Here is a 14,931-nt window from a genome sequence, read left to right as displayed (position 1 = left end):
TTCTTATATTGATGCCTTCAGACAGATCTTGTTTTGCATGAGGTTTTTGGGGAGTTGGTTGGTAGGGATGGATGTTAGCCCTAAAGTCATGTCTCATTATACTTCTTATCTGCCTAAGCAATTAAAGTGTGGAAGTTGAGCTAGACCACCTCTAAGGTCCCATCAAGATCTAAAATTCTGTGACTCTTTCACTAGGATGAAAATGGATTGCCTCAGGATCAACAGGAGGAGGAGCCAATTCCTGAGACCAGAATAGAAGTAGAAATACCCAAAGTAAACACTGATTTAGGAAATGACTTGTATTTTGTTAAGCTGCCCAACTTTCTCAGTGTAGAGCCCAGGTAAGGGGATCAGTTAATAGTGTTTTTTAATGTTGGATAGAGATATGTAGAATGTTGATATTTTTCTTATTTTGTATGAGTTGACTAATCACAAAATGGAAAACTGGTTATGTAGCTCTGAAAAAATAAATCAAGTATATACTGTGATAGAAAAAGCATGGACTATTGGTAAAGGAGACTTTTAATGCTTGTAATTGTTTTTAGCAGTCTGGTATTTCTTATGAATTAACAGACACCACAAGTCTTTGGTTGTTTCTGACTAATGGATCCCTGAAAAAGCTGGAATTGAGAGTGGTGAAGTTTGCTAGAGAAACTGCCAATGTCTACTGTAGCAGTCATTGTGGATCTAGAAAAACTAATGGTTTTGGACGGTTAAACAGTGTTGATGGGTATTATTCACTAAGTAACATGCAAGCTCTTGTGTAATTTAAAATTTTTTCCCTAAGCAAAATGATGTGGAAAGCTAGAGTATGTGTGGTCTACTCTTCGGAAGACATATAAGAATAAAGAATAGTTTGAATATTTAGCCTTGCTTGCACTTTATTTCAAGCAATATGTATTAACACCAAATTTCAAGAAGGTACAGTAATTTGAATGCTTCTTTATAGCTGACCATTATGATTTTTAATTATTGTGATATTTTAGAGTTGCATTATATAACAGTAATGATATTTCTTACAAAATGTGATTAATAGTTTATTTTAAAAACAATTTGTAGACCTTTTGATCCTCAATATTATGAAGATGAATTTGAAGATGAGGAAATGCTGGATGAAGAAGGTAGAACCAGGTTAAAATTAAAGGTACTATTCTGTGCTTTTTTTTTTTCTTTTATAAAGTAAAACCTGGGAATATTAACTTGGGACTTGAGCTTTTGAAAATGATTTTTTATGTTTCTTGTTTTATCAACAAACAAATTATCTACCTTTTCAGAATATCTTTAGAAAGAAAATACGTAGCTTTTTCTCTGTAAAAGGTGTCACTTTTCTGTTACTTTTCTCAGTGTTAAACTTTTTTGATGCTTTAAAAAAGTTATTAGCTACTTTCTTCAGAATAAGTTGTACTGGGGTTTGGTGTTTAGAGCAGCTACCGCCATACGTACTGTGGGTTAAGTTCTAACAAATTCCTGCAAGGGGAATTTCTTCAGGCTCTTTGATCTATGGATAAACAAATCAGATACAAAAGGAGAATTTATGTCTAGTACCTAACACTTTACCATATGGCTGTCTTTGTATTCTTCCGATTGTTCTTGTTCACTATTAGAAGAGATTTTTATTGTACTAAATTCCTAATGCTTCTCTTTGATACCTTGTACTATCTGGTTACCTCTATCCAAGGACGGCCTCTAATCTTCCTTTAATCAAGGAGGATGTAAGTTTAAGCAGATGCTTTAGAGCTGAGTTGTAGCAAAGAACAAGGAGCAGTTGGGACTTCCCTGGTGGGGCAGTGATTAAGAATCTGCCTGAGAATGCAGGGGAAATGGGTTCGATCCCTGGTCTGGGAGGATCCCACATGACTGGAGCAACTAAGCCTGTGTGCCACAACTACTGAGCCTGCGCTTTAGAGCCCTTGAGCCACAACTACTGAGCCCACGTGCCACAACTACTGAAGCCCACGCACCTAGAGCCCGTGCTCTGCACCAAGAGAAGCCACCGCAATGAGAAGCCCACGCACTGCAATGAAGAGTAGCCCCAGCTTGCCGCACTAGAGAAAGCCCGTGTGCAGCAACGGAGACCCAATGCAGCCAAAAATAGATAAATAAATTAATTAATTAAAAAACAAAAAACAGGAACCAGTTAAACTCATGATACTGAAATTGGAGCTATGCATTTAAAATTCTTAAATCTGAAGGATTTCCTGTAAATACTTTTTTTTTTTTCCTGGTGGATGTTGTACATGGTGTTAAAATACTAAGAAGTGGCAGTCTGGCATTCTTTGAATTCAGGGGCTGAAATTTTAGAGTAATTCCGTATCTTCAAGTGTGATAGATCCACAAGCACCTAAAGAACCTTGATATATGATGGCTTCCCTAAAATCCATGGGCTTCCAAAGCTTTTCAGTGAAATGTCATTACTTCTCCCTCTTAATGGAAATGCAAATCAAATGAAAAAATGGAAATAAACAGGCACCATTAACTTGGTCAAGGTCAGACAATTAATAAGAATAGTACTTGGACTGTTTTTGAGGTTTTGCTGTTCTTCCCCTTGCTTCCCCACCCCAAACCCCACCCTGGTCTCCATTAGGTTATCTCTTAATATCTTTCCTCAGAACATGTGTATCTGTTGATTTAGGCTGAGCACTGTGAATTTTTCAAGCCTGTTTTAGTACCTCTGGCATTATTCTGTTGCCTTTCTTTCTCACCATTTATATAAATTAATGTGATAGTGCCTTATTTGTGTACTTTTTATTGATTTTTGCATTTTCCCTCACGTTCTGTCATGATACATCAGCAAGTGTCAATGTATCTGTATTTTAAGACCATGTAAATCAGACTGTAGTGTAGGCATCAGAGTTTAGAAATAAGTAGTGTACTCTAAAACCTTGGTGCTTAGAGTACAAAATGTCAGTGTATAACAGACTTTTTAATTTTATTTTAAAAAATTTTATTTATTTTTTATACAGCAGGTTCTTATTAGTTATCTATTTTATACATATTAGTGTATATATGTCGTCAATCCCAATCTCCCAATTCATCCTCCCCTTCCACCCCGCCCCTATGCTTTCCCCCCTTGGTGTCCATATGTTTGTTCTCTACATCATTGTCTTTATTTATGCCTTGGAAACTGGTTCATCTGTACCATTTTTCTAGATTCCACATATATGTGTTAATATACTATATTTGTTTTTCTCTTTCTGACTTACTTCACTCTGTATGACAGTCTCTAGGTCCATCCACATCTCTACAAATGACCCAGTTTCGTTCCTTTTTATGGCTGAGTAATATTCCATTGTATATATGTACCATTCGTCTTCTTTATCCATTCATCTGTTGATGGACATTTAGGTTCCTTCCATGACCTGGCTATTGTAAATAGTGCTGTAATGAACACTGGGGTGCATGTGTCTTTTTGAATTATGCTTTTCTCTTTTCCCAGTAGTGGGATTGCTGGGTCATATGGTAATTCTACTTTTAGTTTCTTAAGGAACTTCCATACTGTTCTCCATAGTGGCTGTATCAATTTACATTCCCACCAACAGTGCAAGAGAGTTCCTTTTCTCCACACCCTGTCCAGCATTTGTTGTTTGTAGATTTTCTGATGATGCCCATTCTAACCAGTGTGAGGTGATACCTCACTGTAGTTTTGATTTGCACTTCTCTAATAATCAGTGATGTTGAGCAGCTTTTCATGTGCCTCTTGGCCATCTGTATGTCTTCTTTAGAGAAAGGTCTATTTAGGTCTTCTGCCCATTTTTTTGATTAGGTTGTTTGTTTTTTTAATATTGACCTGTTTATATATTTTGGAGATTAATCCTTTGTCTGTTGATTCATTTGCAAATATTTTCTCCCATTCTGAGCATTGTCTTTTCATCTTGTTTATAGTTTCCTTTGCTGTGCAAAAGCTTTTAAGTTTCATTAGGTCCCATTTGTTTATTTTTGTTTTTATTTCCATTTCTCTAGGAGGTGGGTCAAAAAGGATCTTGCTGTGATTTATGTCATAGAATGATCTGCCTATGTTTTCCTCTAAGAGTTTTATAGTATCTGATCTTACATTTAGATCTCGAATCCATTTTGAGTTTATTTTTGTGTGTGGTGTTAGGGAGTGTTCTAATTTCATTCTTTTACATGTAGCTGTCCAGTTTCACCAGCACCACTTATTGAAGAGACTGTCTTTTCTCCATTGTATATCCTTGCCTCCTTTATCATAGACTAGTTGACCATAGGTGTGTGGGTTTATCTCTGGGCTTTCTAACCTGTTCCATTGATCTATATTTCTGTTTTTGAGCCAGTACCATTTTGTCTTGATTACTGTAGCTTTGTAGTATAGTGTGAAGTCAGGGAGTCTGATTCCTCCAGCTCCGTTTTCTTCCCCTCAAGATTGCTTTGGCTATTCAGGGTGTTTTGTGTCTCCATACAAATTTTAATGTTTTTTGTTCTAGTTCTGTAAAAAATGCCATTGGTAATTTGATAGGGATTGCATTGAATCTGTAGATAGCTTTGGGTAGTATAGTCATTTTCACGGTATTGATTCTTCCAATCCAAGAACATGGTATATCTTCTTCATCTATTTGGGTCATCTTTGATTTCTTTCATCAGTGTCTTATAGTTTTCTGAGTACAGGTCTTTTACCTCCTTAGGTAGGTTCATTCCTAGGTATTTTATTCTTTTTGTTGCAGTGGTGAATGGAATTGTTTCCTTAATTTCTCTTTCAGATCTTTCATTGTTAGTGTATAGGAATGCAAGAGATTTCTGTGCATTAATTTTGTATCCTGCAACTTTACCAAATTCATTGATTAGCTCTAGTAGTTTTCTGGTGGCATCTTTAGGATTCTCTGTGTATAGTATCATGTCATCTGCAAACAGTGACAGTTTTACTTCTTTTCCAATTTGTATTCCTTTTATTTCTTTTTCTTCTCTCATTGCCATGGCTACCAAAACTGTGTTGAATAATAGTGACAAGAGTGGACATCCTTGTCTCGTTCCTGATCTTAGAGAAAATGCTTTCAGTTTTTCACCATTGAGAATGATGTTTGCTGTGGGTTTGTCATACATGGCCTTTATTATGTTGTGGTAGGTTCCCTACGTGCCCACTTTCTGAACAGTTTTTAGCATAAATGGATGTTTAATTTTGTCAAAAGCTTTTTCTGCATCTATTGAGGTGATCATATGGTTTTTCTTCTTCAATTTGTGAATATGGTATATCACATTGGTTGATTTGCATATATTGAAGAATCCTTGCATCCCTGGGATAAATCCCACTTGATCATGGTGTATGATCCTTTTAATGTGTTGTTGGATTCTGTTTACTAGTATTTTGTTGAGGATTTTTGCATCTGTATTCATCAGTGATATTGGTCTGTAATTTTCTTTTTTTGTAGTATCTTTGCTTTTGGTATCCAGGTTGGTGGCCTTGTAGAATGAGTTTGGGAGTGTTCCTTCCTCTGCAGGTTTTTGGAAGAGTTTGAAAAGGATGGGTGTTAGCCCCTCTCTAAGTGTTTGATAGAATTCACCTGTGAAGCCATCTGGTCCTGGACTTTGGTTTGTTGGAAGATTTTTAATCACAGTTTCAATTTCTGTGCTTGTGATTGGTCTGTTCATATTTTCTATTTCTTCCTGGTTCAGTCTTGGAAGATTATACCTTTCTAAGAATTTGTCCTTTTCTTCCAGGTTGTCCATTTTATTGGCATATAGTTGCTTGTAGTAATCTCTCATGATCCTTTGTATTTCTGCAGTGTCAGTTGTTACTTCTCCTTTTTCATTTCTAATTCTATTGATGTGAGTCTTTTCCCTTTTTCTTTTTTTTTTCTTTTTGGGGTACGTGGGCCTCTCACTGTTGTGGCCTCTCCCGTTGCGGAGCACAGGCTCCGGACACGCAGGCTCAGCGGCCATGGCTCACGGGCCCAGCCGTGCCGCGGCATGTGGGATCCTCCCGGACCGGGGCACAAACCCGTGTCCCCTGCATCGGCAGGCGGACTCCCAACCACTGCGCCACCAGGGAAGCCCTTCCCTTTTTTCTTGATGAGTCTGGCTAATGGTTTATCAATTTTGTTTGTCTTTTCAGAGAACCAGCTTTTAGTTTTATTGATCTTTGCTATCGTTTCCTTCATTTCTTTTTCATTTATTTCTGATGTGATCTTTATGATTTCTTTCCTTCTGCTAACTTTGGGTTTTGTTTATTTTTTCTCTAGTTCCTTTAGGTGTAAAGTTAGATTGTTTATTTGAGAGTTTTCTTGTTTCTTGAGGTAGGATTGAATTGCTATAAACTTTCCTCTTAGAACTGTTTTTGCTGAATCCCATAGATTTTGGATTGTTGTGTTTTTGTTGTCATTTGTGTCTAGGTATTTTTTGATTTCCTCTTTGATTTCTTCAGTGATCTTTTGGTTATTTAGTAACATATTGTTTAGACTCCATGTGTTTGTGTTTTTTATGTTTTCTTCCCCTGTAATTGATTTCTAACCTCATAGCGTTGTGGTCGGAAAAGATGCTTTATATGATTTCAGTTTTCTTAAATTTACCGAGGCTTGATTTGTGACCCAAGATGTGATCTCTCCTGTAGAATGTTCCACATACACTTGAGAAGAAAGTGTAATCTGTTGTTTTTAGATGGAATGTCCTATAAATATCAATTAAATCTATCTGGTCTGTTGTGTCATTTACAGCTTGTATTTCCTTATCAATTTTCTGTTTGGATGATCTGCCCATTGGTGTAAGTGAGGTGTTAAAGTCCCCCCTATTATTGTGTTACTGTCAATTTCCTCTTTTATAGCTGTTAGCAGTTGCCTTATGTATTGAGGTGCTCGTATGTTGGGTGCATATATATTTATAATTGTTATATCTTCTTCTTGGATTGATCCCTTGATCATTATGTAGTGTCCTTCCTTTTCTCTTCCTTCCTTTTCTGGTAACATTCTTTATTTTAAAGTCTATTTTATCTGATATGAGTATTGCTCCTCCAGCTTTTTTTAATTTCCATTTGCATGGAATATCTTTTTCCATCCCCTTACTGTCAGTCTGTATGTGTCCCTGGGTCTGAAGTGGGTCTCTTGTAGACAGCATATATATGTGTCTTGTGTTTGTATCCATTCAGCAAGCCTGTGTCTTTTGGTTGGAGCATTTAATCCATTCACAATTAAGGTAATTATCGATATGTATGTTCCTTTTACCATTTTCTTAATTGTTTTGGGTTAGTTTTTTTAGGTCCTTTTCTTCTCTTGTTTTTCCCTCTTAGAGATGTTCCTTTAGCATTTGTTGTAAAGCTGGTTTGATGGTGCTGAATTCTCTTAGCTTTTGCTTGTCTGTAATGCTTTTGATTTCTCTGTTGAATCTGAACGAGATCCTTGCCGGGTAGAGTAATCTTGGTTGTAGGTTCTTCCCTTTCATCACTTTAAATATATCATGCCACTTCCTTCTGGCTTGCAGAGTTTCTGCTGAGAAATCAGCTGTTAACCTTATGGGAGTTCCCTTGTATGTTATTTGTCGCTTTAACTTTGTTGCTTTTAATAATTTTTCTTTGTCTTTATTTTTTGCCAATTTGATTACTATGCGTCTTGGTGTGTTTCTCCTTGGGTTTATCCTGCCTGGGACTCTCTGCGCTTCCTGGACTTGGATGGCTATTTCCTTTCCCATGTTAGGGAAATTTTCAACTATAATCTCTTCAAATATTTTCTCAGGTCCTTTCTCTCTCTTCTCCTTCTGGGACCCCTATAATGTGAATGTTGGTGGGTTTAATGTTGTCCCAGAGATCTCTTAGGCAGTCTTCATTTCTTTTCATTTTTCTTTCTTTATTATGTTCCATGGCAGTGAATTCCACCATCCTGTCTTCCAGGTCGCTTATCCATTCTTCTGCCTCAGTTATTCTGCTACTGATTCCTTCTAGTGTATTTTTCATTTCAGTTATTGTATTGTTCATCTCTGTTTATTAGTTCTTTAATTCTTCTAGGTCTTCGTTAAACATTTCTTACATCTTCTCGATCTTTGTTCCTTCATCTGGTACATAGCCCTCTGCCTTTTCATTTTGTCTTTCTGTGAATGTGGTTTTCGTTCCACAAGCTGCAGGATTGTAGTACTTCTTGCTTCTGCTGTCTGCCCTCTGGTGGATGAGGCTGTCTAAGAGACTTGTGCAAGCTTCCTGATGGGAGGGACTGGTGGTGGGTAGAGCTGGGTGTTGCTCTCACAGGCAGAGCTCAGTAAAACTTTAGTCTGCTTGTCTGCTGATGGGTGGGGCTGAGTTCCCTCCCTGTTGGTTGTTTGGCCTGAGGTGAACCAACACTGGGGCCTACCCGGGCTCTTTGGTGGGGTTAATGGCAGACCCCAGGAGGGCACACGCCAAGGAGTACTTCCCAGAACTTCTGCTGCCAGTGCCCTTGTCCCAGCGGTGAGCCACAGCACCCCCTGCCTCTGCAGGAGACCCTCCAACACTAGCAGATAGGTCTGGTTCAGTCTCCTGTGGGGTCACTGCTGCTTCCCCTGGGTCCCAGTGTGCACACTGCTTTGAGTGTGCCCCCCAAGAGTGGAGTCTTTGTTTCCCCCAGTCCTGTTGAAGTCCTGCAGTCAAATCCTGCTAGCCTTCAAAGTCTGATTACCTGGGAATTCCTCCTCCCGTTGTCACACCCCCAGGTTGGGAAGTCTGATGTGGGGCTCAGAACCTTTACTCCGGTGGGTGGACTTCTGTGGTATAATTGTTCTACAGTTTGTGAGTCAACCACCCAGCAGTTATGGGATTTGATTTTATTGTGATTGCGCCCCTCTTCCCGTCTCATTGTGGTTTCTCCTTTGTCTTTGGATGTGGGATATCTATTTTGGTGACTTCCAGTGTCTTCCTGTTGATGATTGTTCAGCAGTTAGTTATGATTCTGGTGCTCTCGCAAGAGGGAGTGAGCGTACGTCTTTCTACTCCACCATCTGGAACCAATCTCTCCAGATTGTTTTTCAAAACCTTGGTGTGTGATGGAAAATAACCATGGACGCTTGGTTTCTTGAGTGACGTTCTAGGGACTAGGCTGACCTTTTTTTTTTTTTTTTTTTTTTCCCTGGTATGTGGGCCTCTCACTGTTGTGGCCTCTCCCGTTGCGGAGCACAGGCTCCAGACACGCAGGCTCAGCAGCCGTGGCTCACAGGCCCAGCCGCTCCATGGCATGTGGGATCTTCCCGGACCGGGGCATGAACCTGTGTCCCCTGCATCGGCAGGCGGACTCTCAACCACTGCACCACCAGGGAAGCCCTAGGCTGACCATTTTTAAAGAGTCAGTTGGTGGTATAATTAACTCTTTAATGGGCAAAGAACCAGGTACAGTTTATGTACCTCTATGAGGTCCTCTGGCTTTAGAAGTACTTTGATGTGTCTTTCATCCCAGTAGGGTAAGACCTAGGAGTGTTTTATCCTTTCATAGCATCATTATTTGAATCACCTTATATAATAGGAAGCATTTTTCAAAGTGGCTTCTCAGTTGATAATGGCCCATATGTGTCTTCATACTTGTATGTGGCTAACCTATTTTGTATGAGAGAGAAGGCAGGAATTGTGACAGATCATTTCGTTTTGTTTCCTTTATTCAGGAAAATTTTAAACATATACAGATATAATGAGAACAGTATAATAAAATCTCATGTACCCATCTCTCATTTCAGTGGTTGTCAGGTTGGACATCTTGTTTCATCTGTATTCCCCATCCCACCTTACCCAGACTATTTGGAAACAAATCTCAGATTTGACATCATATTTAATTCATGAATATTATCGAGTTTTTAATCAGCCAGCTTCATAGTTGTTTGTTTATATAGTGAGGAATAAAGAAGTAAAGGGGGAAACTGGAGGGAAAACATTAGGACTCAGTTGTAAAGACAGTTGCAGTTAACAGAGGAGATCCAGAAAATCTAACTGGGAGTGGGAGCAGGTGCTGTTAGGGTCAGTGGTGAGGGCAGAGGCAGAGGGAAGCTTGGGCTTAGATCTATCGGTTTTCAAAATGTTGGCTTCTCTTTGATGCCATCTTAATTCACATTTTCTTTATCCTTGTGAGTTTATCCTTTTTTAATTCTTTACTGTCATTTTAGTCTGTTTCCAGGATGCAGCAGGGATAAACTATGTGCATTTAGTGTGCTGTATTTTCCTGGAAGTCCCATTGAGTTTTGTTTTGTTTTTTAAAATTAATTAATTTTATTTTTGGCTGCATTGAGTCTTCATTGCTGCATGCGGGCTTTCTCTAGTTGCAGAGAGCAGGAGCTACTCTTTGATGCAGTACACAGGCTTCTTATTGCGGTAGCTTCTCTTGTTGAGGAGCACGGGCACTAGGGCACATGGGCTTCAGTAGTTGTGGCACACAGGCTCAGTAGTTGTGGCTCATGTGCTGTAGAGTACATGCTCAGTAGTTGTGGTGCATGGGCTTAGTTGCTCCGTAGCATGTGGGATCTTCCTGGACCAGGGATCGAACCCATGTCCCCTGCATTGGCAGGCGGATTCTCAACCACTGTGCCACCAGGGAAGCCCCCATTGAGTTTTCAATTTCAGTAACAGTAGTTTTCATTTTAGGAAGCCATTGAATATTTTCCACATCTGCCTGGTGCTCCCTCTCCCCAACCCCAAACCACCTCCTACCCCCGACCCACCCCATAAAGTTAAGATAAAGTTAGACTCTAAACCTGCTCAAACCTGGGGTTTTTATTTTCATAAGGTGCTTTTTTTTTTCCTTACCCATGTGTGGGGAGCTTCCCTAGGCCAGTTGGCAGAGTTTTTTAGTCCCACATTTATTGGAGTTTTAGCTCTGTGAGAGAACCTGTTTATACAGGGAGTCTCAATCCTAAATTGCCATTTCATATGGCCTCAAGCCTTATTTCTTGTCCTCCTAGCTCTTACTGAGTCTTAAAACTTCTGGAGTTTACCACAGATTTAGCATCTGCTCAGATGCTCTGCCACTGAGCTCTGTCTCTGGTTCTAGCACTGGGAGCTCAGAAATTCACTTAAGCATACTTTCTTTCCTGTTGTTATTTTATGCAGCATCTCTAGGTGATTAAAACAAGAGGGTTTCAGTGTCTGTTTTTCTGTCTCTATCTATGCACGTTTATTCTGTGATTTTGTGTCTCTTGAGGAGAGAAGAAGCACAAGCTACAGTGTTCTGAGGCACTTGTGTTTTAAAACAGGTAGAAAATACTATAAGATGGAGGATACGCCGGGATGAAGAAGGAAATGAAATTAAAGAAAGCAATGCTCGGATAGTCAAGTGGTCCGATGGAAGGTGAGCACAAATGCCTGAAGAGTATGGAAATGCCCAGAATGTGGCTGGGAGAGATTAAGCTTTGGAATATGAGCTTATTTGGGGTACACCTCTTATTAAAGACTTTCCATTGTTTAGTCCCTGGCATTGCAAAGAAAACCCGAGAGAAATATAAATAGGCAGTTGAGGGTCATACAGGCTGGTGGAAGACATTAAAAGTAGGCCGGAAATGTGACCGTCCTCTTTGGCTCCAGCATAGTAGTCTGGAGAAGTTAGACCAACTTCCCTCCCTCCTTACAAATTGACGCTTTAGTGAAACTCCCCTTCACTGGGAAGGTGGTAGAGGCTGAGTGAATGTCACAGCATGTTTTACTTCTAAGCATAAACATACAGAGTGTTGTACTTCTGTGTAGGTCGTTTTCCACATCACGCCTTCTTTATTCTTTCCTTCTGAATCGTGTGTAAAGAGAGAAAGCAGCAGCTGAATCACATATTAAGTGAAGTAAAATGATGGAGTGAAAGCTTCCTGACTTACATGTGAAGTGTTCCTTCTTTTCAGCATGTCCCTGCATTTAGGCAATGAGGTGTTTGATGTTTACAAGGCTCCACTGCAGGGCGATCACAACCACCTTTTTATAAGACAAGGTACCGGTCTACAGGGACAAGCCGTCTTTAAAACCAAACTCACATTCAGGTAATTACTCTCATCAACGTACTATTTGTTACAATAAAAGTGGTGAAATATAGGTGTTGTTCAAAGTGCCTGACTCCTGATTGGCATAACCTTGCAGTATAGTTCCCCAAAGACCAAGATCTGGTTCTCAGCTCTGAAGGTTCAAAGGCTATATTGTCAAGTTGCTGTTTCACAGGGAACCAGGTCATGCTACCTAAACTTCCAAGAGACTGTTATGTAAACCAGAATGTCAGTTTATTAATTCCAGTGATTACTATAACTGCCAGGAGGCCTAAGAATACTTGCAGTTCAGTGCAGTAATTAGAGGTTGTTAGTGTGCATGCAATCAGAGGAAAGGCAGTGAGTTGGTGGGTGTGAAGGCTGAGGTCATCTTGTTCTTTAGGCTGCTACATCCATTACCTCTCCAAGGATGTGTCCCCCAAGCAGCCCAGGATACTCAGGTCAGCTATCGAGAGTATCCCCCTTGTCTAGGCAGCGTAGGCAATACAATGAAACATTCCTGTTTTTCTTTTCTTGATTCTAAGCAGACCATCCTCCTTGGGTAATGCTTATCTTTGGAGAGGGCACAATATTCTTGGTTATGACTTACAGTTTTGAAAATTGTAATGGTCAAGATTATAGGCTTTGGAATCAGATAGACCTGTATCTGAGTCCCATTTCCACTTGCATGACCTTGTGTAACTTTCTCAACCTTTCCTTGCCTCAGTTTCCTAATATATAAAATGTAATAATTATCTCATAGAGGAGCTGTGACAATGAAGTCATGTAATATATAAAACATAAAAGTACAGTGCTTGGCACTTAGTATTCAGTAAGTGCTGCTTAAGCTCATCCATTTACTGCTTCTAGAGGATAATTGTGCTGTGCAAACCTTTTTTACTCCAGCTTTCCGTATTTCACTTTACTTGTGAGATAAGAATGTTTTAGTAAGCTACAGAATGAAGAAAGTTCAGAATCCCCATCTAGTATATTGTTTTGTGTCCCTGCCTATTTTTTTCTAGAGAATAGGAAATGGTCACTGGCCTCCTTTGATGTTGATATGACTGGCTCACAAATGTATTTGCTAAACAATGAGATATTTTTGTTCATTTCCTGCAGACCTCACTCTACAGACAGTGCCACACATAGAAAGATGACCCTGTCACTTGCAGATAGATGTTCAAAGACACAGAAGATTAGAATTTTACCAATGGCTGGTCGTGACCCTGAATGCCAGCGCACAGAGATGATTAAGGTATGTTGGCTGAGGCTTATCCTGGAATTTTGGAATATTAAGAATAGCATTTCCTAAAATGTTGTTCATCATCTCCTATTGACCCACTGTTTATCCTTCCAGCTGGCATGAACATGGAGCTGGTTTCATTTCCTAAGCATTTGGCAAATGGGTAATAGGGTGATAGTCCTAAAACAAACCCTGGCTTGGGTTCTCTCCCACCAGGTCTTGAGAGTTTGGCAAACAGATGACTGAAAGAATCTGAACTTTCACAGATAATTTCAAGGATGATTAAATCATCTATGTATGGTTTAGAGTCCATGTCAAAAATCAGTGGAAATGCTCGAGAGATTTGGTCTAGGTAGAATATAAATAGACAAGAAGTTTCCCCCCTTTTCTCCTGAAGGTAGGGGAGCTGGAGGGACCTTGAAGACTCCAGGACCACATTGAGAGATGCCCCAAGCCCTCCTTCACATCCCCAGCTTGCATGGAAATGCACAAGGAATCAGCTAGTTTGTTCTTAATCCCTGTTCTACTGACAGTGATTTTTACTCTATACTCAGCACAACCACATACTATTTAATGAAACAGTGTCCAGCAACAGAATTAGAGTTGTATGCAGTAATAAAGCAATTAAATGAGGAATCAAAGAAATGCCAGAATACCCCTGACTTCTCATACCCTGGCCCCGCCTAGTGAACCCCAATGTCTAGAAGCCAGGCAGATGGAAGGGAATGAAGGCTCTGCTTTGGGGCTCAGGGACCCTTCCCACCAGAACCTCCCCATCCTGCCATCAGGAGCTGTGGGGAGCTCTCTGGGTTGAGGGCCCCAGACTGGAATATGTGGGCACCATGGTAGTTCGGTGGAGCCTGGGCAAGTCAGGTGTCTGTCTCAGGGTGAAGAGAACCCGCCTCCCTCAGGCGTCCACCGGACATGAATGAGGTTCCTCAGGCTGGTCGCCACACTCTGGGCTCTGCCTGGCAGCACAGGGGACGCTGCATCTCCCAAGGCTGTGCTGGTGCCAGTTCTGATGGGGTGGTTGGTGTGAGGGAGGAAGCCTTTGCCTCTTCACCCTGTGTTTTCTTCACGCCTTCGAACGAACACGATGATGACCATGTGTGGTAACAGAGGTGTAAAATGGAGAGAACTGTACCCTGAGGACATAGGAACTGGTGTTATCCTGGGTGAGGCATTTACGTGTTCTTTACAGTAAAGTAGTTTCAAGGGGGCACTAAGTGAGTTCATTTTTTGTTTTAAAGTTCAGTAATTTATTTGCTTCTTTACAGAAAGAAGAAGAACGTTTGAGGGCTTCTATTCGTAGGGAATCTCAGCAGCGCCGCATGAGAGAGAAACAGCACCAGCGGGGGCTGAGTGCTAGCTACCTAGAACCTGATCGATATGATGAGGAGGAGGAAGGTGAGGAGTCCATCAGCTTGGCTGCCATTAAAAACCGGTACAAAGGGGGCATTCGAGGTGAGTTTGGGCAGAAATTAAATGTCATCATGTCAGGGTCCAGGAATTTATCTTTGCGTTGAGCATACTCTGAATGCTCAGTCACTGGACATTTTGTTTTTAAGGAACCAGTGTTAATGAGTGAGACATTTTGAGGTCTACAGAGCTAAAGACTCATTGTGGAATCCTTTCAGGCCAGCCTGGAAGGGCAGAAGCTGCCTGTGCCCTCTTGCTTTCAGACTCATCCCTTGAGCTTCTGCTTTCTGATTTGAAAGTCTGCTGATTATATTTGGAACTTCTCTCAACTTTTTAAATTACTAGTTAAGAATCAAGAAGTTCAGTTTTTAAGGATCAGGAAGTTCAGT

General features: G+C 40.3%; 1 protein-coding gene across 3 annotated transcripts in view; it reads left to right on the top strand.

Annotated features, from left to right (window-relative positions):
• The window catches only part of LEO1 (LEO1 homolog, Paf1/RNA polymerase II complex component), a 55,703-nt gene that overhangs the window by 21,401 nt on the left and 19,371 nt on the right, over positions 1 to 14,931 (top strand). For all 3 annotated transcript variants that reach the window (XM_082842905.1, XM_082842904.1, XM_082842906.1), the window contains 6 exons: positions 196 to 341; positions 1,060 to 1,144; positions 11,134 to 11,228; positions 11,767 to 11,901; positions 13,000 to 13,135; positions 14,401 to 14,587. In XM_082842905.1, the coding sequence (XP_082699031.1) occupies positions 196 to 341; positions 1,060 to 1,144; positions 11,134 to 11,228; positions 11,767 to 11,901; positions 13,000 to 13,135; positions 14,401 to 14,587 (784 nt within the window). The remainder of the gene's footprint in view (positions 1 to 195; positions 342 to 1,059; positions 1,145 to 11,133; positions 11,229 to 11,766; positions 11,902 to 12,999; positions 13,136 to 14,400; positions 14,588 to 14,931) is intronic.

The sequence above is a fragment of the Leucopleurus acutus genome (assembly GCF_964270905.1).
Source record: "Leucopleurus acutus genome assembly, chromosome: 1".
Classification (NCBI taxonomy): domain Eukaryota; kingdom Metazoa; phylum Chordata; class Mammalia; order Artiodactyla; family Delphinidae; genus Leucopleurus; species Leucopleurus acutus.
This window is presented reverse-complemented; position numbering and strand designations above follow the sequence as displayed.